The sequence below is a fragment of the Mobula hypostoma genome, chromosome 20 (assembly GCF_963921235.1).
Source record: "Mobula hypostoma chromosome 20, sMobHyp1.1, whole genome shotgun sequence".
NCBI classification, from domain to species: domain Eukaryota; kingdom Metazoa; phylum Chordata; class Chondrichthyes; order Myliobatiformes; family Myliobatidae; genus Mobula; species Mobula hypostoma.
In genome coordinates, this window is record NC_086116.1 from 49,181,156 (window position 1) to 49,204,762 (window position 23,607).

A 23,607-nucleotide genomic window follows, 5' to 3' on the forward strand; every position below is an offset into this window, starting at 1 on the left:
ATTTCTTTGCTTTGCAGATAACTATTTGAATATCTCCCATATAGAATTTAAGTGTAAAAGTTTTTTTTCTATTATCCAATGCAGACATGTTGCTGCTTGTGCAGTTGCAAGACACGGTCAGATCAAACAGCCCAGAGAACCTCATAAACTGTAATAATAAAATCCTAACACACAGATTAGGTTGTAAATATAATCACTTGTTGTAAGCTGTTCAGACATTCATTTAATCTTATATCCCATGTGCATTTTCCATTCCTTATATTTGTTCGCTGTCTGCTTCCTCCGCTGTACCATTAGTAGCTACCCTTTTACTTGTGTTCATCAAGCTGAAAGCAGTCGCCCTTTGTGCCTCACAGCGCAAGCCGCAGTGCAGGATTATTGCAGAGAATGCCTCCCACTCTTCCACTCCAGTACCCTAACCCCAACAGTGCCTCCCCTTGCAGGGTACCAAGTGGAGCTTGACAAGATTTAAGAAAATCCGACAGAGAAGGGAAGCATTCAGTTCATTTATCTGCCTTGGATTCCAGCAGTTCACTGGACTCCTGGATCCTGAGGATCACATAAGTTTTCAATGAATTTCCTCACAACTTTCATGAATGCATCTCTAAGGAGGTCTCTGAAAAAAAATCTTGCATCAAGCCTACTTTTGACCCTGAGGAACAAACTACAAATTGTACATTCCCACCAAAAAATTAAGAGTAAGAGAAGTGTATGTGAAGGCTGTGCACTTTCCCACTATCCTATTCCAACTGCAAAGCATTCCTGTGGATGAGGAGAATGAAACTGGTTATATTTGCTATTGTCTGTTCTGACACATTAACAAAGATGAAGTGAGCCTCGCTCACAGAAAAGTATCAATTAAAAATCTGCCTTTCATCCATTCTGTTCTTAAAAGCATTCAGTTATTCAATGTCACAAAACCCTTGGGAAATGCTGGCACCGAGACCACAGCTGCCATTCTCCCAGCTCCTGGAAGTTCAGCAGAGGCACTGTTCATTTATGAAAATGATTGTGGTAAAAAGGATCAAGTGAAGCTAGTAAATCAAATGACCTGACTGAATATAGTCCATTTATGCAGTATACAACACTTCCAAATTCTGTCAGCTTTGATGTCCCATTCTATTGATTTCCTATCCCAACATAACAACTTTCACCTATCAAGGAATTCTTATTTACAGTCCTGCAGCCCCCTTCTTCATAAATTCAGAATTGAATGGGCAGCCAATTCGTTGTCATTCCAATAACAAAAAGGGGAAAAGTCTAATTTACTTCCATTCTAAATAACGGGCATTTGTAAATACAAAAAAACACTTTAAAAATTTCAACAATTAAACAGAAGAAAGTAGAAATGTAACCAAACATCATTTTCCTTGTCAAATCCTAATCACACTCTGCCCCCAGTTACTTACTGAATTTCTAATTATTGGCTTGCCACAAAATGTAGTATTAAGAACCAATTTCAGAACACTCTAAAGGCGATGTAATTAAAATCATTTGCTAGCAGACTGATATCCTGTATTAGAGAGCTTTGAATAGGCCAGCATTAGAGCAGATGGTCCCATTAATGATTTACATCTAAAATCTTGTCAACCATGAACATTTTCTTTATAATTGGTCCTGGACTGAGCAAGTTGGTGCTCAATAGCAAAAAATGAACTGGCAGGGTTACTTTAATTAGTGGCTGATGCCCTTTTGGGATTAGTTTGTCATGGGATACATTAGTCAACAGTTAATATACATCACACTGTAATCTGTAATGAATAATAATGAAAACTTTTCTCAATCTGTTTTAGACCTGATATTGTATCACGATGAATTCTAATTATTTTTAGTCAGCAGTCGAAAATGGCTTCCTGCCTTACATCAGAGTGGCAATTACAGAACCGATGCTTTCATACTTACGCACAATGACCCATGTCACAAATGCCATGACCAGAACACATCCAGGGACACCCTGAGGCTAGGATCACATTATCAATGGCCCAATTATCAGTCCCAAAGGAGTATTCAGTCTGAATCCATCTGAACCGGGTCCTGGGGGAACTAATTAGACAGCAGAAGAATAAATAACAGTATCAAAAGGAAAGGTACTGGGTTAAAAAATAAATCATTCTCCGCATCTGGGAAATGAAATATATTAATTAAAACAACTTCAAATTTCAAAACAAATTTTTATACAATTATTGAGGCATCAAAAAGGCTCACAGCAATGGTGAGCAGTGTACGCCGGTTGATATTTTTATCTACACCATTATGGAGAGAGAATCAGATTTGGCGTGGTTCAACCAAAACATATTCCTTTCACTTACAAAGTTTGTCAAATGTTAAAACTGTGGAGTTTAGCTGCTGCCTCAGTGTTACCGCGACCTGTTTTCAAACTTGACCCTCTGCTGCTGTCTGTGTGGAACTTGAATCTTCTCCTCGTGACCATGTGTGAGCTTCCCCTGGGTAAGCTGGCTTCTTTCTGTATCCCCCAGAATGTGATAGTATAATTGCTGATGATAAATTGCCCCCCTTGGTGCAGAAGGAGGATGGTACAAGAATTGGGGGGCCGGAGGGGGGGGTGTTGATGGCCGTCAAAAAGGCTACCAGGAAATAAGCATGGAACAGGGTTTGCTGAGAGCCGGCAGAGGTTCAGTGGGCTGAATGGCACCTTCTACGTCATGACAAATACATCACTAATACAAATTGGCAAGGTGAATATTGGAGTTGATAGGGAAAGAAAGTATTTCCTCTGGCAGGGAAATTCCTCTGCTGCATGGAAACAAAACCTTGGTCCAACTCAACCATGCAGACCAAGGTTCATTCCTGAGCAAGTCTCATTCATCCTATATCACTCTAAATCACTCCTATTCATGAACCTGTCCAAATGTCCTTTACTCATTGTCATTCTACCTAACTCTACTACCTTCTCTGGGAGCATTCACCAACCTCTTGCTCCTCAAATCCCCCTTAAAATTTTCCCCTTTCACTTAAATCTATACCCTCTAGTTTTAGGCCTCCCTAGGCTGGGAAAAGGACTGTGACCAGTGACTTTATCTAGGCCCCTCATGATTGCCCAAACCTCCATATTATATATTCTAAACCTCAGCCTCTTTCGCTCCAGGGAAAACAGTCCCAGCCTATCCTGCCTCCCTTTCCCAGAAACATCTTTGTGAAATTTTTCTGCACACTCTCTAGCTTTACCACATCCTTCCCATAATATGGCAATTGGAACTGTGCACCATAATCACAGAAACATCTTGTACAGATTGTATGCATATCAGTCCCATCTGAAAGAATGCCATATGCATTCTTCACCACATCATCTGTCTCTCTTACTACTTTCAGGGAACCATATGTCTTTCTGTTCTTCAACAGTCTCCAGGACCCTGTCAAGAACAGTTACTACCCCTCAACAATCAGGGTCTTGAACAAGAGGATAACTACACTCACCTATTGAGTTGTTCCCACAACCAATGATCTCACATTAAGGACTCTTAATCTTGCTATTTCATGCTCTCATGATTTATTGCTATTTATTTATTTTGCATCCAGTTTGTTGCCTATTGTGCTCTACTAGCTTTTTCTTTGATCCTGTTTGCAGTTACTATTCTATAGATTTGTTGAGTATGCCCGCAGGTAAAATAATCTCAGGGTTGTATATGGTGACATGTATGTCCTTCGATAATAAATTTTACTTTGAACTTTGATTTACAGTGAAAGTCCTGCCTTGGTTTAACTTCCCAAAGAGCATCACTTCGCACTTGTCCGAGTTAAATTCCGTTTACCATTCCTTTGCCCACTTTCCCCAATAGATCTAGATTCTGCTGTAACCTTGGACAAGTTTACTCACTGTTTTGGGATGTAATCTTACGAATTGACTGGGGACATGTCAGAAAGCATTTCTTCACACAGTGGAAACTTGCTTTGGCCAGGATGGATAAGTTAAAACTTGAAAAACTGGTTCATTATTTTTTGTTAGGTGGTGATAACAAGGCAATGAACCTAACAACAGCTGATGAAGATAAAGTCAGTACCAGTTGTGATTTAACTGTCTGGCAGAACAGAGGGGCTGAATGTTCTTTTCCCAAATAACCTTGTGAAGAAATTTAAACTTAAACTATTTGTGCTAAACATATTTTTATGCACATATATGCATGTCCTTAATGTGATTATTTAATATAGGAGGCAAATGCCCTAATTGATCTTGGCCACTTCCTTTCCAACCCCCACTCATGTTTTTGTAATCTTCTGTCTCTAAACACTTACATGGTTCCTGGAGACAGGTAGACAGTGACACGCTTCCAGCTTTGAAATCTCTGTGCCGTGTAGATGGAGCTCTCTGTGTAGTGCAGACAACCAATGGTAGGAGGAACACACTCTTCTATCACTAGGTGCCAGTCTTTGCCTGTGTTGAGTGAGTACTGCAGCTGGATGCTGGAGAAGTCTGGTGACTGGCTACCACAGCCTATAGTGAGCTCAAACTGCAGAAATGTGGAGGCAGTAACGTGGAAGTCCCACGTTTCTGCAAACCGGGGCTTGCCTGGAACACAAAAGAGACAAAAGCAAATTTGTACCTGAGGAGAAAGAGAGAATATAGCTCTCACGGATAAAAATTTCCCTTGTAACTCCTCATTCCCATCATCATCACATGCTGCGTTGTACGTCGTGGGTGATCGTGGTCTGTGACCATGATTGTTCTCGGCAAATTTTTCTACAGAAATGGTTTGCCATTGCCTTCTTCTGGTCAGTGTCTTTACAAGATGGGTAACCCTAGCCATTATTAATACTCGTCAGAGATTGTCTGCCTGGCATCAGTGGTCGCATAACCAGGACTTGTGACATAGACCAGCTGCTCGTATAGCCATCCATCATCTGCTCCCATGGCTTCAATAACCCTGATTTGAGGTCTAAAAGGTACTACACCTTGCCCAAGGGTGACCTGCAGGCTAGCAGAGGGACGGAGTGCCTTACAGCTCCTTTGGTAGAGACGTATCTCCACCCCACCACCCATCTCTGCTAACTATAGTGTCAATATTATTAAACATTGCTATGATTATTTATTGACCATGTTGTACCATGTTCATAATGCTGGAAAACACTGCCTGCACTACCTTTTGTGAAGCTTTAGTAACGAGGATGGTGAGCCTCTGCAATTCTCCACCCTGCTGGGCTGTGAAGATTAGATCGTTGGATGTATTTTAAGGGGAGGTAGATACATCCTTGAAAGATTGAGGAATTAAAGGCTACAAGGAACTGGCACACAAGAGGAGATAAGGCCTGGGATGAATATTATCATAAAGACAGGGCAGACCTGAAGGGTCAGATATCCTATTCTAGCTGCTATTTACTTGGTGTTCTTGCGCTTGAATGTTCTGTTCAATACCTACCAATATTCTGATTAAAGACCAGTGCTGTGTCCTTCGACAGACAATACGTGTCTGGATTGCCTCCTTGAATGCGATACCAATTGAACTGCAGGTCAGAGGAGTCATCGAAAGCATCTTGAAAATCAGTAAGCGAGCTATCATTCATTCCAATCAAGATGTCATCCAAGGCCCATTGTGCACGGAGCTTTCCTGGAAAGGAATACAGTCAATACTAGATCTAGCAAGCAGAAAGAGGAATTGCAGATCTCTGTATTTAGGTCCCATGTCTATTTCATAAAATATTCGTGCAAAGGAATGCAGAACAATTAATGAAAAATTAATTGGTTTGTACCTGTGATCTAATCACAACAATTAAAAGCCTTAAACTTATCATCTGCTACCTTGTGTGGGGAGGAAGAGGAACTAATGTAGATGCTGATTCCCAGGGAGCTCCTGAGTTATTGGTGTGTATAACAGAGCTTAGGAGGAGCAAAGTTTCTGAAATTTATGGCAAATCCACAGAAATTCCTCACTGTTTACACATGGCTTGGCAGAAAGGTAAATGTCTATGAGATTCAATGCAAATTGGTAGATTGCATCCAAAATTAGCTCAGAGGTGAAAAGAAAAGGCGAAAAGTCAACGAAGGCAGGCAGACAATGTAGGATTGGTTTCACTTGGTACCATGGCCAGAGCGGACAAGAGGGTCAAGAGGGTCTGTTCCTGTGTTGTACTGTTCGATGTTCTACGACAAGGCTTTTGGTGGCTGAACAACAGTTTGTAAGGGTGATGCACAGGGTTCAGGATTAGGCCCTAATGTCTCACGGCATGTTGCAGAGATCTGAACGTGGGCCACAAGTAGAAAGTTTGCCAATGATGCCAGAATTTTATGGTCAGGTAGAAAACTGCATACTCTTTAGCTAAACAAGTAAGTGGTATATAGAACATAATCTTGAGAAGTATGAGGTAATATATTTGGGAGGACCAACAGGATGAGTGAAAACACAGTATGTAGGAGGATATTAAGAAGTATACTGGAAAAAAATATCTTAGACTGAATGTTCAACCCATTGCAACAGATCAGTCAAGCAACAGATTGTACATCCATCCAAATAAGAGAAATTGCTACAACAAATTCAATTACAAACAATGCTAATGTTTTAATTCCTTAACAATTAGTAAACACGTTTTAAGAATTCTTTACTTCTGTCTATAGATAAGTAAAAGTAATTTGCAGGTACACATCAGTTTTAAATTAATTTAATTTCAGAAGAAACAAATCAATTCTTAAAGAAACAAGGGAGCTTTTAGACCTATTTGCAACTGAAATCAATAAACTATTCTGATCAAACTCCGATTGTGGTCGTCAATGATTCAGACATGGAGGGTAATCAATTCTGATGCAGACTTTAAAAAAAGTAAAATATTTCCCTATTTTGAAATCGTGTGAAGCAATAAATGACATTTTGATGCATTGCAGAACTACTTGCAGGGCAAAAATTAAATTGTAGATGAATGCTTTCCTCAGTAACGATCTTATCATCAAGACAATATTCCCTTCATTTAGCTGTTAAGATATTTTATATTTCCTTACAACTAAGCCATTCAGCTCATAGACAAATGCATTCATCCATTGATTTCCCCTGTAACCTATCCGTCCCACATTCCATTCACACCCTCAGATTCTATCACCAAACTTGATCAGGGGCAGTTTACAGTGGTGAGTCAATCCCACAAAATAGCACTCATTTTAATATTGCTAGAATTCAACTTTGCTGTCCACGTGATCTTCTGGATATTGATTATCAGCAGTCACCTCTAAACATATTGATGCCATTTTATAATTGTGTGTGTTTTATTTGTTGCCTTTGCAGTTACATACTATTTTAATTGGGACTAGCTCCAGTTTGCAATCTCATTAGTGCAAAGCCTCCTTGTTTCTGGTACAATATAATCTTAAATTAGATCATTTACATGGCCAGCTGGATGTAACATAAGATGATGGTCAGCAAAGGATCAGCTGCTTCAGGAGATCAACCCACTGATAAACTGATTCTGAACTGTGCTTTAAGCTTACCGTGTTGTGGCTGCCACCAGCGAAATGCTGTAGATGTGGTTTTGGCTTCAGGGAGTAGTTCAATGGTGATTATCTGAGGCTGCAGAAAAGACATGTAGTCCAGCTCACGCAGAACATGCCAGGTTACTCCATTATCATTGGTGTACTGGACAACAATCCCTAGTTTTGGGGAGAGGGAGGGAGGGGAGTGAGGGGGGAGAGAGGGGAGTGAGGGGGGAGAGAGGGGAGTGAGGGGGAGGGAGTGAGGGGGGGGAGGGAGTGAGGGGGAGAGGGAGCAGGGAGTGAGGGGGAGGGGGAGGGGGAGGGAGGGGGAAGGGGAGGGGGAAGGGGGAGGAGGGGAGGGGGAGGGGGGAGGAGGGGGAGGAGGGGGAGGGGGAGGAGGGGGAGGAGGGGGGAGGGGGGAGGGGGGGGAGGGGGGAGGAGGGGGGAGGGGGAGGGGAGGGGAGGAGGGGGAGGGGGGGGGGGGAGGAGGGGGAGGAGGGAGGGGGGAGGGGGGGGGAGGAGGGGGGAGGAGGGAGGAGGGGGGGAGGGGGGGAGGGGGGAGGAGAGGGGAGGAGGGGGGAGGAGGGGGGAGGAGGGGGAAGGGGAGGGGGAGGAGGGGGGAGGAGGGGGAAGGGGAGGGGGAGGAGGGGGAAGGGGAGGAGGAGGAGAGGGAATGGGAGGGGGAGGGGAGAGGAAGAAGGGGAAGGAGTAGAGAGTAGAGGGGAGAAGAAGAGGGGGGGCAAAGGGAGAAGGGAGAGGAAAGGGGAGAGTGGAATGGGTAGGGGTGAGGGGGAGGGGTAGAGGGGCAAGGGGCAGAGGGAGGGGAGAGTGCAGTGGAGGGGAGGGGGAGTGGAGGGGAGGGGAGGGAGAGTGAGAGTGAGGTGGAGGGGGAGGGGAGGGAGAATGGGAGGGGAGGGGAGAGAGAGGGGAGGGGAGACAGAGATGGAGAAGGGCAGTGGGAGGGCGAGTGAAAGATGATTAAGTTTGTTGCAAGAATTTTGCCTCATGGTGACATTATTCATAATGTTAAATATTATTCTGAATTATGGAGCAGGGCAAGTGTTTGAAAGCAGAATAGCTGGAGGGGAAATGCACCCACTGAGAGAATAGAGTAAGTTGTTCTGTCAGGGTAAGGAATTTAAATAATCATGCTTTATAAAATAGGAAGGAAACAAATAAACAATATATTTTTCTTTCCACTGGGTATCAATAAATTTTTCACTACCCAGATGTGAACAAATTAATGTGTATTCAATAGGAAAATTACTTCTAAGCTTTTTTTCAAAAGTGAACTGAACTAAAGTGAATAAAATTATACAAAAATTACTAATCTAATTTGTGTGATTTCCTTCTTTATCAGACACTTGTGAGAGAAGAGATATTTCCAAGTTTGGAACTTTTATTTATGAAGTGACTACATATTCTATATTGCTCTTCTAGTGCTCCCTATTGATTATCTGACTCGCTTTGTTTCCTGGTCACTTGTAACAAAGATGACAACTTGGCCTTTTTGTCTTAGAATTTTATTGCAACAAAACTTTGTAAGTAATGTTAATGGAATAACATCGCTCCATGAGGACAGGTAGCCAAGAGCATGGTCTAACATGTTGATTTTAAGCAACTTTTAAAGGCAGGAAAAGGATCAGAATACTGTAGAGATGTAGGGAAGACATGTCCAGAGTATATGGTCAATGCAACGGAGGACACGATCACAGCTGGTGGAATGGTTGAGATCAGCCGGGCACAAGAGGCCAGAAATGGAGCAACTCAGAAATCTTGACTAAAACATAGTTAGCATAACTAATTAACATGTAGGACAATCATAAACAAGAGAAAACCTGCAGATGCTGGAAATCCAAGCTATGCACACAGGATGCTGGAGGAACCCAGCAGGCCAAGCAGCATCTATGGGAAAGAGTCCTGCCGACATTTCGGGCCGAAACTCTTCATTAGGACTGATGAAGAGTCTCAGCTCGAACCGTCGACTATACTCTTTTCCACAGATACTGCCTAGCCTGCTGAGTTCCTCAAGCATTTTGTGTGTGTAACATGTAGGACAAAATGGAAAGGCATGCTATGAGACATTCCTGTTAAAAGTCCCCAACCACCCATTTTTTCCTCAATTACTTTCCTACTCAACTCATTGACTGTAGGAAATCAGTGTCACAACTTTAACCCTGTGTAAGGTTGAAAAGCTCATGCTTGTGACCTTTTTCCACAAATATACAGTATGAATATTAAAGTTTATTCACATAATTCTGACAGAAAACAATCTATGCAGTTAAAAGATGGCTTAATTTGGCATAGGGCAAGATCATGCACAATTCTATCTGCCTTAACAATCATTAGGAAACATGGTAGTGTAGTGGTTAGCACAGTGCTTAACAGTACAGGTAGCTGGGGTTCAATTCCCACTGCTGCTGGTAAGGAGCTTTGTATGTTCTCCCCATTACTGCGTGGGTTTCCTCCGGGTGCTCCAGTTTCCTCCCACAGTCCGAAGACATTGCTAGATTGCAAAGTCAATTAGTCATTGGTCACTATAAATTGTCCTGGAATTAGGCCAGGGTTAAATCGGGTTTGCTAAGTAGCGTGCTTTGGGGCCAGAAGAGCCTTTTCCGCTCTTTAATTAATTAATAAATAAATACATACATACATACAATTCCTTCATTTTAGATAAGATTTTCATTCTCCCTTGCGCTTTATTTTACAATTGTAAGGCTTTCCCCAATGAAATCCTCTACCATAGAATGAGATATGACTGTTTTTAGTTACTCAATGACAAATCAATTTAACTAAAGATAAAACAGATAAAGGTGCAGATGATAGAAATCTGAAATAAAAACAGAAAATGCTAGAAACGCTCAGGTCACACAGCATCTGTGGAAAACGTTCACATTTCAGGTTGAACAGCTTTAGTCAGCACTGGAAAAGAGTAAAACAAGTTACAAATGACAGGGAAAGGGTGGATAGAATATAAGAAACATTTTCTCTGGTGTTTATCATATCCATCCCTCTCTGAGCAATTAGTTCCTGTATGGTATTGCACACTGGATCCTAACAACTTCACTATCCACGTTCAAAGTGAAGGAAGCAGTGTGCAGCTCAGGGCATAATGTCAGCTCATTCCAAAAAGATGCTTTCATGGGATCAATCGCTCTGAATCGACCATCAGCTATAATAGAAGTGTCCTGGTCGTATCTGTTTTCAAGATGAGGCTTTCCATTCCAGGACATCTGAAATGTGCTTTTTTTTTGGAGAAAATGTGTCTTCCCCTCGACTACGGTTCATCAGGCCCTCTCTTGCATATCCTCCATTTATTGGATTTGTGCTCTGTCAAAGAAAAAACTGAGACAGGTATTCCTGAGTCCTCATACATCACTCTGCTCATCTTTGCATCCAGCACAACATCGTTTGTCATTTATGCCAGATGCAACGGGATCCCACCACAAGTCACATCTTCTGCAGCCCACCCATTTCTGCCTTCCATAGAAACTGCTCTCTCTCTGACTCCCTGAACACTCATCCTTCCCAACACACCCTCCCTGGGCCTTGGCACTTCCTTCTGCAAATACTAGAGGTGTTACATTTGCTCCTACATCTCTTCCTTCACCACTATCCAGGCAAAGCACCTGCTCTAACCTCGTCTATTGCATTTAGTGTTCCTAGTGTGCTTCCTCAACCTTCCATTTCCCATTCCCCCATCTTTCTATTTCTGTCCCTTGCCCACTTCTATCCATTTACCCAGGTTACGACAGGATTGCGTTCCTGAAAACCATTCATAACTCAAACTGTTCATGAGTTGGAAGCAAGCCGTGTATGGGAGAGGATCACAGAAACAGATGTGACAGGAGAGTAAGAAGGTGCAAGAGGACTGGCTGCCAGCCAGTCTCACTGACACAGTGAGTCAATGAGTGAGCCTGCAGTGTTCCCAGCTGTTTGGCTCAAACAGTTGTAGTGGCTTGGGTTCAGGGTGAGGAGAGAAGGCAAGCAGAAATTCCCTGTTCCAACTCAGTAGAAAGTGCCTGTAGCCCCATGACAGCCTGCAAATCCATCCCCATCCATCCTGGCATCCAAACACTCACCAGTATATAAACTTTGTCCATTAATCAGGTGTTTGTAACCAGGGAGATGTTCTACCCACACACTTCAGCCACCGTATTCCCTCCCCCAATCCAGTTCCAACTGTTCTCATCTTTCCCTTCAAATTTTAAAGTAAATTTATTATCAAAGTGCATATACGTCACCGTATACAACCCCGAGATTCATTTTCTTTCAGACATACTCAGTAAGTCCATAATAGAATCAATGAAAGACTGCACCAATTTGGGCGTTCAACAAGTATGCAAAAGACAGCAAACTGTGCAAATACAAAAAGAAAGAAATAATAAAAATAAATAAATAGGCCATAAATATAGAGAATATGAGATAAAAAGTCCTTGAAAGTGAGTCCATAGGGAACATTTCAGTGATGGGGCAAGTGAACTTAAGTGAAGTTATCCCCTTTGGTTCAAGAGCCTGATGGTTGAGGAGCAGTAACTGTTCCTGAATCTGGTGGTTGAGTACTGAGGTTCCTGTACCTTCTTCTTGAAGGCAGCAGCAAGAAGAGATCATGACCTGGGTGGTAGAGGTCCCTGATGATGGATGCTACTTTCCTGTGAGAACACTTCATGTAGATGTGCTCAATGGCGGGGTGTGCCTCCATCTCTATCTTCAAGTCAAAATGCACCACATGCCCCCACCCCCACACAACCCTGGGTCCAATATTTCCCCTTCCTTGCCTTCTTCTGTCTGTACCCACATCCCTTTAACTCCCGTCCGCCAACCTGCCCATCATCCTTCAGTCTTTCTGGTCCAGCTCTCCCTTAACTCCAATTGGCTCCAATTGCAGACTGTCTACTCCTCTTCAATCTTTCTTTCACCTACTGGTCCCCATCTCACCTATTCTCCCCACACCTCTTTACACTGACTATCTTCCTTCTCCATTTTCTGATGTAGGTCTCGACCCAAAACACTGACAATTCTTCTCCAGCAGAGATGCTGTTTGACTTGTTGCGTTCCTCTAGCAGTTTGTTCTTTGCTCTATCTTCCAGCATCTGCAATTTCTTGTGACTCTTTGAACCAAGGTCTTCCAGCTCACTCAGGCAAGCTACTGTTGGACTTCTGTTGGATTCCTGATCCTTAGGGTCCTTCTAGGAGTCAAAAGTGGCGAGCAGTCTTAATTCCAAGATTTCAGTTTGTTTTAGAGAACAAACAAACATACAAATATGAAGCAAACTGAATAAAGAGTTGAGAAATGATGCTATGAGGGGAATTCACGCTAAGGGATGTATCGACAAAGAATAAAGATGCTGCTGAGAAATCTATCACTTTTATAGATAAGATAAAATAAATTTCTTAGATAGGAATGAATTAATTAATAGGCTACATAATTAAGATAATTAAGTCATGTGGGTAATGTACTAATACTTGACCAATGAAAGATGAGAAAGGTGATAAACCATTAGTTTAGCTGCTACACCGCTTTCTGCCAGTGAGGGTGAAAAATACATGAGTTTGTTAAAAAGTACAAATCTTATAAGAAGGATTATTAAAAAAAGACAGTGATTTCCAACACTACCACAATGTGTTAAACCATACACACAAACAAAAATATATACTCTTAACTGTGAAAGTTAGACTTCTTTATAACACTAATGATAATATGATAATTCACATCACCATGAAAATGTGGGGTACGTTAGCAAATACTCCGAATTCTGGTTACCTTCATTTCGAGTTCTAGGTTTGTTGCAAGAGGATCCAAGGGTTTTACTTCCGATGCGGATATAAAATTGCACTAACCTTTGCATGAAAAATAGGAAGAAGATATCGCAAATACAGTTAATCAGAAACTCTTTATGGTATTAAGCAAACCAAATGGAAAGAATTGACAATCATCATGGGCAATATGTGAAGCACAGTTACCCAATCAGAATTATAAGTTGTATGATTATAATTATATGACAGAACAAATCCAGCCATGAACCTGAACCACCTAACCTGTGAAACTGAATTTTGGACATCATGCATGAGTAAGATGAAATCTAACTGAAGCCACTCAACAGGAAGTGAGCAGGGAAACTGCACTGTGGTAGCACTCTGCTCCACACGTGTGCATTCATGTTCAGGCTCAGGGCTGCATGTTGAAGCCGGTAGGCTGTGGCTTGAAAATAATGACAGATTTGGTTAGTCAACAAAAAGTATTCAAGGCATAGTGATAACCTACTCTGCAAGGTGTAACAATGGCTAGTGTGGGGACAGGTTATATTTGCACTAGGTACTGTTCTCAGGACTTGATGGTAAAACAGACTACCAGGAGCTTTATTCTGCATCTGCCTCATGCTTGGGATTCTCTAGAGTAACCGGAATAAAAGAAACACCATTGCATTTTCCTGTCCTTATCATCCTAAATTAATGAACTTGAATCATTCACCAGCAAAGTTAAACTGATTATCAACATCTCTGTAAGACAATGACATTCAACACTGTGGAGTTTTGAATTAAATCTGAATACCATAAGGGTGGCTTGTTCCAGATCTTCAGGTTCACATTTAGGTCACCAAGTTCAATTGGGTTTGCTTCTCTTAAAAATGGGACCAAGTTTGGAGGCAGATTCAACCATCATCTATCAACTATCACAGAAGTTGCGTTCTTCTATAATGAGCACAGCAATATTTCAGCTCATCTGAAGTGATCAAAACTAAATAAATTAGATTAATTAAACTCATTTAATTTGGATCTGCAGGTAATAAACACTTCGCTCATGAGATGGAACTTTACAGGAAAAGCTTTTTTTCATAAATAATAGATTTGTAATTACATTTGTACAGGTTTTTCAAGAAATGCAGTGTGCACAAAAAAATTATCAAACAGCTCTTAATGTGAACTTTTGAAACAGCTATCATCAAATATAAATTCGCTTTTAACCTGATGTTTGTCGTGTCAAGACAGACGGTTCTGGCTTCTCTTCCCCCAGGGCCATCGAAGTAGAGGGACTTCCCATCATTCAGTATCCCACAGCCAATTTCAGTCTGTCCTCCTGTCACCTTGAACCAGAGAGGACTGAGCTTATCCTCAAACCGATCAGTCATTTCACTGGGATTCGGTGTGTTCGACACGCAGGTTCCCTTTTCAACTATGAGATAATGAGCGATGTATCATTAAAAGAATTATGTTTCTACATTTAATACCTCCTTCCAAATAGAGAAATATTTCTATCATCTAGACTGAAAATGGGGAGGCTGAAACAAAAACATCCAATATTTGAAAAATGCACACTAGTAAAATAATCAATAAACATTGGCTGCATCTATAATCAGTGTGAGACTGTAAGTTACAATAAATGGATATTGATTATACTCTTATTCTCAGCACAACCAAAGAATTAAATTTTTTTATTGAGTAAAATACTCAGCAGAAGTCTGCACTAAACTGCGATTTACTAATAATATTAGTAACATATACATTAAATGAGACAGTGGCCCACAGAAAAAGGTGATTTTAAATAACTTAAGCTTGTTAAGTAATTTTACCCAGTAAAAGTGTAACTAGTACTAGAAAGAGTCACATTTAAATTTAAAAACAAAAAAAAGGAACTCTTAATTTCTTTAAAATAACTTTTATGACTGTTAATAATGCATCACCCAGAACTGGGTGTAACATTAACTTATACCTGACACTATTGTCACAATATCTTCTTGATTTTGTTGTCAATGTATCCACAACATTTTCAATTACCCATTTTCATTAGATCTACATACTAATTCACACATTATAGAGATAAACTAAATCTACATTTGTTATTCTATTTTTGTTGAGTTAGAAAAGTGTGAAATGGCTGACTTTGGACCTTGGCTCATTAATGGTCTTCTAGTAAATTTCATCTTCCAATCATTCCTTATACAATTTTGGGAAATAAAACTTATGTTGGGAGGCAGTGAATAAAGAGGAAAATCAGCTGGAGTTATAGTAGTCCCCCAAAGTGTTACTGCCCAAGTCATATCCTGTCAAATGGAGTCAGTTTCTGGGTCTCAGGATTCATTTCACAATGAGGAGAGGAGAAAGTGCTTGGTACTATCTCTGGCCGGTCCTGATATCCCAGCCCTGCTGAAGAAGGGGTATCAACACAAGGAGCAGCACCCACAACGTTTAACAAAAAGATGATCATTTTGCCATCTCTGCCACAAGCTTTAGATAAACATAACAGCCACGTGGTAGGATCTTACCAGAGTAGCCAAGGTCACAGAAGCAGACACCAGAGATGCAATCACCATGGCCACTGCAGTAGTTAGGGCAAGGTTCAGAGATGTAAACTTCATCAAGGCCAAAGGCAGGTGCATTCTTGTGACTGCTGGTCTCCTGAAACCAGCGGAATCGAGTCTTACTGTAATTCACCAAAGAATGAAAGAAACTGAGAAATTTCAATGCAGATTAAAATAATATACTGGCAAAGTAATGAAAGTGTTCAGATGATTTATAGATAGGTTTTAGTTCAATGTTACTTTTCTCAGCATAATGGAAGAGTACTTAGCAAACAGAAAAGCCCTCTGCAGATGCTTCACTTTCATCAACACAACACATGGCATGACAGGTTCCCTGGTGTAAATTCTTGGTAATGGGCCGATCTCACGGCAGGCTACACGTGTGACCTTGCCTAAGGCTCTCATGCATCCTGAACGTTGTTGATTTCAAAAATGGAGAGGCTTTGTTCCCAGGTGGGCATGGCCAGAGGAGAGGCAGAGTTTCCTCCGAGGCACGAAAACAGGTATGCCCAAGGTCATGATTTCATCAGCTGTCAGTGACGTGGCACATAACTATTTTAGTTCACTTCCTTATTTTATGACAAACATTAAAGCCCGAGTTTCATTAATGGGTCCTACTTATAATCTACTTATATAGAGTAAGCTGTGCTTTCAAGCAAGACAGCTACATGTTTATAAGAGCATACAATATTTTGTGGCACCCTTAGCAAAGAATAAACTTTCATCTGATCTATATCATTAAACCACAATCATTTATCTGTTTATGGAAACTTATAGAGCACAGATTTCTTGCCACACCGTTACAATAATCTTCCTTCTTTCCCTGCCAAATTTGGACTGTGTGAGGGTCAGCAAATAGTCAACCTGCTCACTTGGGCTGTTTTCCAATCAGAGAAGCCAAACGCCCACACATGCACAGATACACTTCGGTACAATTGCTCATGAGCCAGTAAACAATTCAAAGTACAAAAGAGTAGAGCTTTTTTCAGTTATTTCTAACAATACAAAATAATTACTGAATAAATAGGACTCTGTAAATTGAAAGGCTTAATCGCAACATGTACCAGTTGCATTTATTGCCCAAATAATTACAAAGCAGCAAAGAGCCTGCTGCTGGTTTCAGAAGATTACGTCCACTCCCTGTTCTGCATGTTAGGGAATTGTCAGAATTGGGGCATGTTTTAAAGGTTACAGAATAAGGTTAGCAGGTATTAATTCAAACAAGAACGAACCAGTCTTCCAAAATAAACCTGTTGAAATGTAAAGTAAAAGCAGTAATCAACTTTGAAATTTACGAGTGTCTAGAGAGCTCAGGCTGCTGGTCCACAGTAGGAGGCTTGCTGCTTGAGTTATGGATTGTGTCCATGTCCCGGTTTATCCCCACCAACTGCAAAGCAGAGGACTCTGATCCATGGGCTTTTCCCAGGGACACACACACTGGGACATCAAGTACTGCTGGATGGCCATCGACTCAGTCAAGGATGCCCCTTGGTTTGCCCGAAACCTGTTGGTCTTCCAGCACAGCGAGATGTCTGTAAGGGAGAGCAGCAAACTGGCCCAGTCCAGGTGCTGTACATACTGATCCTCAGTGCAGCCAGTGCTAAGGCTCTATGGAGAAGGACCACAGCCCTGGTTCATTCTGCTACTGCATGTGTTTGAGTTGGAAAGCTTCTCAAACCATGAAAATAACATATCACCCCGGGGGGCAACATGAGATACTTGGGTCTATGCTTGTTTAGTCTCCTTTAAAAAATGTTTACATTACTGAATGTATCAATCATAAATACTTCCCTTTATTCCTCTGTATATATTTTTACTATGAATAAAATCTATTTTTGAAATTTTAAAAAAGTTTGAGACAATGAATAAAGATTTTCATATCCGCCCGTTTCTCCAGTGACTTAGTCACACTACACAGGACACAAAGTGCCCTATTATTTTCTGAAAGTCAGCCCATTACCACACAATGGCTCATTAACCACACGGTGGCTAATATCAAACTTCGGCAGTGTATTTAATGGGCAGTTTCCAAGTCACCCACACAATGTGAGAACAAGAAGAAAATTCACTGTTCCCTTCCTGTTTCCCATCCCATAATCTCCAGTTATTTTTTTGGAACCTATATTCACTGGCCAAGTCTATTTACATTAAAAATTGGACTCCTGCCTAATGTAAACATTGATTTAAAGACCAACATGGATTCTCAAAATAGGAAAGAAATTTTTATTTTTAAAAAGTAGTGCAATGAGAACTACTGATGTCTTTGCATCTAACTCTTGATTGATGGACGGCTGGTAAATTCCATTTGAGCTCAGCGGCTAATTACAAAGGAAAAATGATGTAGACACAGTCTCTCCAACTCACCTTTCTGCAGACACCAAAAAGAAATAGAAGTAATAGTCGGTCACATTGCTCTGGGAGCCTACACAGCCGTTTAGTCAGACTGCAGCTGAAGTTCTCCGTCTCTTCCTTACATTACGGGTATTTTTCTATATTCCATAAAGTAGAACCACTGCTCCCATAGACAGGGAATTTCAAACACTTACCACAAATCTCTCCTCATTTCAGTTGTACGTGACTAAACGTCTAACTAATAGCCAAAAATAAAGTTGGAAACATTCAGCCGCCTCTGTGGAGATTGAAACAGTTGACACTTCCGGTCGCAGACATTTCATCAGAATAAGCCAAACATACAAGCTGTGATAATGTTGAAGTTTCATTTGGGGCTGTGCATCATAATTTCATCTTGATTAGAGCATTGTGTATTTTAGACTTTCTTCATAGACTTCAGCACAAAACTCTAAACTGAGGATCAAGGCAAGTACAAAGGGAGTGCACCATAGTTGCAAAATGCCATGGTCTCTGCTCTATCAGACAGAGAAGAAATGAAGGGGAGTCATCACCCTATTAATCCCTCAAACAGCATTATCAAAACTGATTAACTTGTGAGCATATTGCTGATTCTGGGATTCTCATTCTGGACAATGAAGTTGGGATAAACAGAGTCTCGGCCACTGCTCTTTTAAGCCTTTTTAGAATTTTATTTATTTCAGGAAGATCACTTCTCATACTTCTGGATCCCAGTGAACATAGGTCCATTCTACTCAGTCTCACCCTCATGTGACAACTTCCAGTGAACCTCACTGTTACCTCCTCCAAGAAAAAGGCCTAGACTTCTTTAGGCAAGAATATCAAAACTCTACCAATGTTTATATACTCCACCAAGATGCAACACAGAGCGTCATAGGAAGTCATTCCTGCCTGTGGCCATCAAACTTTACAACTCCTCCCTTGGAGGGTCAGACACCCTGAGCCAATAGGCTGGTCCTGGACTTATTTCCTGGCATAATTTACATATTACCATTTATCTATTTATGGTTTTATTATTATTTATTATTTATGGTGCAACTGTAACGAAAACCAATTTCCCCCGGGATCAATAAAGTATGACTATGACTATGACTATGACTATGAGATATACTGTGACAAGTGTCCAGGAGCAGCAGGTTCCTATTAACGTGGAGGGTAAACCTGGCAAGTTTAGACAGCCTTGGCTGATGAGAGATATTGAGGCTCTGGTCAAGAAAATGAAGAGTTAAGAGGTTGAGACTGAGTAAATCCCTTAATGACTACAAAAAATTAAGAATACTCTTAAGCAGGAAATCAGGAGGGTAAAGAAAGATGAGCTGGATCTAGCAGATAAGATTAAGAAAAACTAAAGTGGTTCTATAGTAGAGAGAAAATTCTGGAAGCCCTTGTTAGTCACTAGTGAAGTTCCCAAAACTGGATAGTGGCGAATGTCCTTCCATTGTCTAAAGAGGTTAGCAAAGATAAGGCAGGAAAGTCCATGCCAGTCAGCCTGACATCAGTAGAGGGAACTTTACTGGGGTGAATACTGAGGGACAGGGTCTACCAGCATTGACAGAGTCTGGCTATGAGGAATCAGTCTGGCTTTTTTCATGGGAAGTCCATTAGACCATAGACATAGGAGCAGAATTGGGCCATTTGGCCCTTCAAGACTGCTCCACCAGTTCATCATGGCTGATCCAATTTTCCTCTCAGCCCCAATCTCCTGCTTTCTCCCTGTGTCCCTTCATGCCCTGACCAATCAAGAATCTATCAACTCCTGCCTTAAATATACAAAGATTTGGCCTCCACAGCTGCCTGTGGCAAAGAATTCCACAGATTCACCACTCTCTGGCGAAAGAAATTCTCCTCATCTTTGTTCTAAAAGGACTTTCCCACCATAGGAAACATTATCTCCACATCCACTCTATCATTCACTATTCAATAAGTTTCAATGAGGTCACCCCTCATCCTTCTGAATTCCAGCGAACATAGGGCCACAGCCATCAAACGCTCCTCATATGGCAATCCGTTCACACCTGGAAGAATTTTCGTGAACTTCCTTTGAACCCTCTCTAGTTCCAGCACATCCTTTCTAGGATAAGGGGCCCAAAACTGATCACAAAACTCCAAGTGAGGCCTCAACAGTGCTTTATAAAGTCTCAACATTACACCCTGGCTTTCATATTCTAGGCCTCTTGAAATGAATGCTGACATTATATTTGCCTTCCTCACCACAGACTCAACCTGCAAATTAACCTTTAGAGAATCCCGCACAATGACTCCCAAGTCCCTCTGTTCCTCAGTTTTTTGTATTGTCTTTCCATTTTGAAAATAGTCAGCCTTTTCATTTTTTTCTACCAAAGCGCATGACCATTTTCTGACACTGTATTCCATCTGCACTTCTTTGTCCATTCTCCTAATCTAAGTCCTTCTGTAGCATCTCTAAATCCTTAATATTACTTGCCCATCCACCTTTCGTTGTATTGTCTGCAAATTTGCAACAAAGCCATCAATTCCATCATCCAAATCATTGACATATAATGTAAAAAGAATCAGTCCCGACACAGACCCCTGCAGAACATCACTAGTCACTGGCAGCCAGTCAGAAAAGGCTCCCTTTATTCCCACTCTTTGCCTTCTGCCAATCAGCCACTGCTTTATCCATGCTAGAATCTTCCCAGTAATACCATGGGCTCATATATATAGGCTTGCATAACACATTGGCGAGGCCATGGTTGGCATACAGCGTACAGTTATGGTCACCCTGTCTGAGGAAAGAGTACAGAAAATATTTATGAGGATGTTGCCAATTCCAGAAGGCCTGAGTTACAGGGAGAGGTTGGTCAGGCTAGGCCTTTATTCCTTGGAACTAGGAGAATATAGGGTGAGCTTATAGAAGTGTTTAAAATTATGAGAGGCATAGATAAGGTGGGTGGTAACAGTCTTTTCCCCAGAGTAGGGGAGACCAAAGTTAGGGGTGTGGATTTAGGTTGCAAGGGAAAAGATTTAAAAATGACCAAAGGGGCAACTTTTTCATGCAGAGGGTGGTGAGTATATGGAATGTGCTACCACTTTGGATGTGCTAATCCATAAACTTCCAGTTTCAGATTGCAACGCGTTCAACAGCTCTCTGGTAGTCCATAAGGCAAGAAATTCGACTAAGAACATCACTAATAACACCCTTTCTGAAGTAAATTGTGGTAAACTATCACCGCAAACAACGAAGAAGCAAGCGGAGGTGGAGCTGATTCGAAGGATGGGTCGTGCGGGCGCATCACAAAGTCGAAGCGTAGCGTGTTCAAGTGGTTAGGGCAGCTACAATAGTATCATTTTAAAAAGCACTCGGAGGGTGGGGCCTCGAGGGGAATAGGCCAAATGCAGGAAATTGGAACTAGCAGGGTGGGCATTGTGAAGGCATGGACCGCTTGGCCCAAAGGGCTATATTACTCTATGACATGTCATCCATCCAACTATATAACCTTGTACGCTTTTCTTAATTGTGTCTTTATCTTCCTCATAGAGGTGTATTTGCATTAACTCCACTGTGTGGGTAGCATGAAAATAAGATTACTCACCTGGATGCCACAGATCTTGGGATAATGACCGTGACCCTTGTCCAGGTCTCAAAGTCTCCCGTGTAGTACACTGTAGCTTCCCTCAGTTCCCTTGAACTTCCCTCGCAGCTTTTGACACCAGGTGATGCAGGATAGCAACCTTCTTTTACCAGAGACCAAGATCTACCGGCGTCATGGGAGTATTGAAGGAGAACAGGGGCAGCACTACTGAACTGGCGTTCACATCCAATGTTCAGCTGAAAAACCCAAGATGTAGCAAGTTAAAACTTTCTGAACAAAAATCCTAACACACACACACGCACACATATATATATATACAGACACACAGAATTAGGCCTGCCCTGTAATAAGGAAGGGAGTGAACCTTCTGTATAAAAAGTTATGATGTTAATAAAGTTGGCCTGATTTTAGAGTTCAGTATACTGTACTCTGCCTCTTGCCCACTTTAAAAATCCATTTAACCTCTGACTTGAGCAAGTGCAACTGTAGGAAGTGGGACCATCATTGCATACCAAACACTTAAGTTGAAAGTTCACGCAGGAAAACTCAGCTGCCCTCTCACACTGCATTGGCAGAGACAGAAGTTTCTCTCATTCGCAAAAGCAAAGGCACCTCCTCACTGAGGAAGTTGGCCTTCCAGACTGTGAACCACAAACTAAGGGAGTCTGTGACTCGTTATGAATCTGAACGTCTGACTTACAGTGGAGCTAATGGCTTCTTTCATATGCTTGAGTGACAGATTGTGATTCTGTGGCAAGGGTACTGGAGAACCAGAGTCAGAGGATTGATAGCATTTTTGAAGGCAGCAACCAATCATTCTAGAGTCTGGCACAGCCGATTACTGGAGCCATCCTCTTTATATTTAATCAGAGGCTCCCTTTTTTCTTTGTGCAGTCCACATGAGAGAGATTTACTTTCTTCAGCAACCTTATAAAAACTATTCATTGTCCTTCCTACCCTTCTAATTTTACCATGCCTGTCAACAACCCAAACCATCCCTCCACTCCTCCCCACCCTCTCCTGAATTAGTTTGATTTATTCAGGATTCAGCTTTGTTTGTCACATGCGCATCACGACAAACAGTGAAATGCGTGGTTGGCGTTAACAATCTGTGCTGGGGGCAGCCTGCGAGTGTCACCGCACATGATGGCACAAACAGATGATGCTCGTCAGAACAACACAGAACAGAACAAGTAACAAATAGCAGCAAAAAGAAGCCTCATTCCTCCCTCCTACCCACTCACAGACACAGTCCTTTAACCCCAGGACAGGCCTCCAGCTCCATCTTCCAACTGACACGGACTCAGTCCTGCAGACAATGAGGTTAGACCTCCACAGCAGATTCGCAGAAATTCACAGACTCTGCTTCGGCCAAAGGGCCTCTACTTCTGGACTTCAATTAAGTCACCAGAGGAAGAAATGAAATGGTGTGGAAGGGATTCACGGTCACTATACATTGTGGAAGTGGCACCAGAAGGGGTAGAAACAGTTGACACTGGCTCACTCAGAGTCAGAATGTCTTTGATTTAATCCCATTCAGAGCAGTTAAACTTGCCATCACTAATGCACAACACTAATCAGTGTTATATATAGATATATACTTTATTGATCCCAAAGGTAATTACAGTGTCATAGTAGCATTACAAGTGCAAGGATATACAAATATTAGGAAGAAGTAAGAAAGAATAAAATATACTCAGGCAGTGTCACCTTTCAGATGAGCTGCTAAACCACAGTTTGTCTGCCATTGTGGCAAGTGTGATCTCTCAGTGCTCTGCTAACACTTTCTGCTATGTGTTGTAACTCCAAAACATAAAACTAACTGAAAGAAAAACACGGAGCCAGGAGCTGCGTGCCTTAGTTTCATTTTTACCTTAGTGTGGTGCCATAATGATGTATGCCATTCACATACTTCATGCATATAACCCATAATGAATTATATAAACAACAAAGAGTGCTTAACCAAGCAACATAT

General features: G+C 41.6%; 1 protein-coding gene across 3 annotated transcripts in view; it reads right to left on the reverse strand.

The window, feature by feature from the left end:
- reln (reelin) overlaps positions 1 to 23,607 on the reverse strand; it is a 329,082-nt gene that overhangs the window by 79,830 nt on the left and 225,645 nt on the right. For all 3 annotated transcript variants that reach the window (XM_063072853.1, XM_063072851.1, XM_063072852.1), the window contains 8 exons: positions 21,633 to 21,868; positions 15,673 to 15,830; positions 14,375 to 14,582; positions 13,173 to 13,249; positions 7,427 to 7,585; positions 5,373 to 5,561; positions 4,252 to 4,525; positions 1,903 to 2,043 (listed from right to left, as the gene is read on the reverse strand). In XM_063072853.1, the coding sequence (XP_062928923.1) occupies positions 1,903 to 2,043; positions 4,252 to 4,525; positions 5,373 to 5,561; positions 7,427 to 7,585; positions 13,173 to 13,249; positions 14,375 to 14,582; positions 15,673 to 15,830; positions 21,633 to 21,868 (1,442 nt within the window). The remainder of the gene's footprint in view (positions 1 to 1,902; positions 2,044 to 4,251; positions 4,526 to 5,372; positions 5,562 to 7,426; positions 7,586 to 13,172; positions 13,250 to 14,374; positions 14,583 to 15,672; positions 15,831 to 21,632; positions 21,869 to 23,607) is intronic.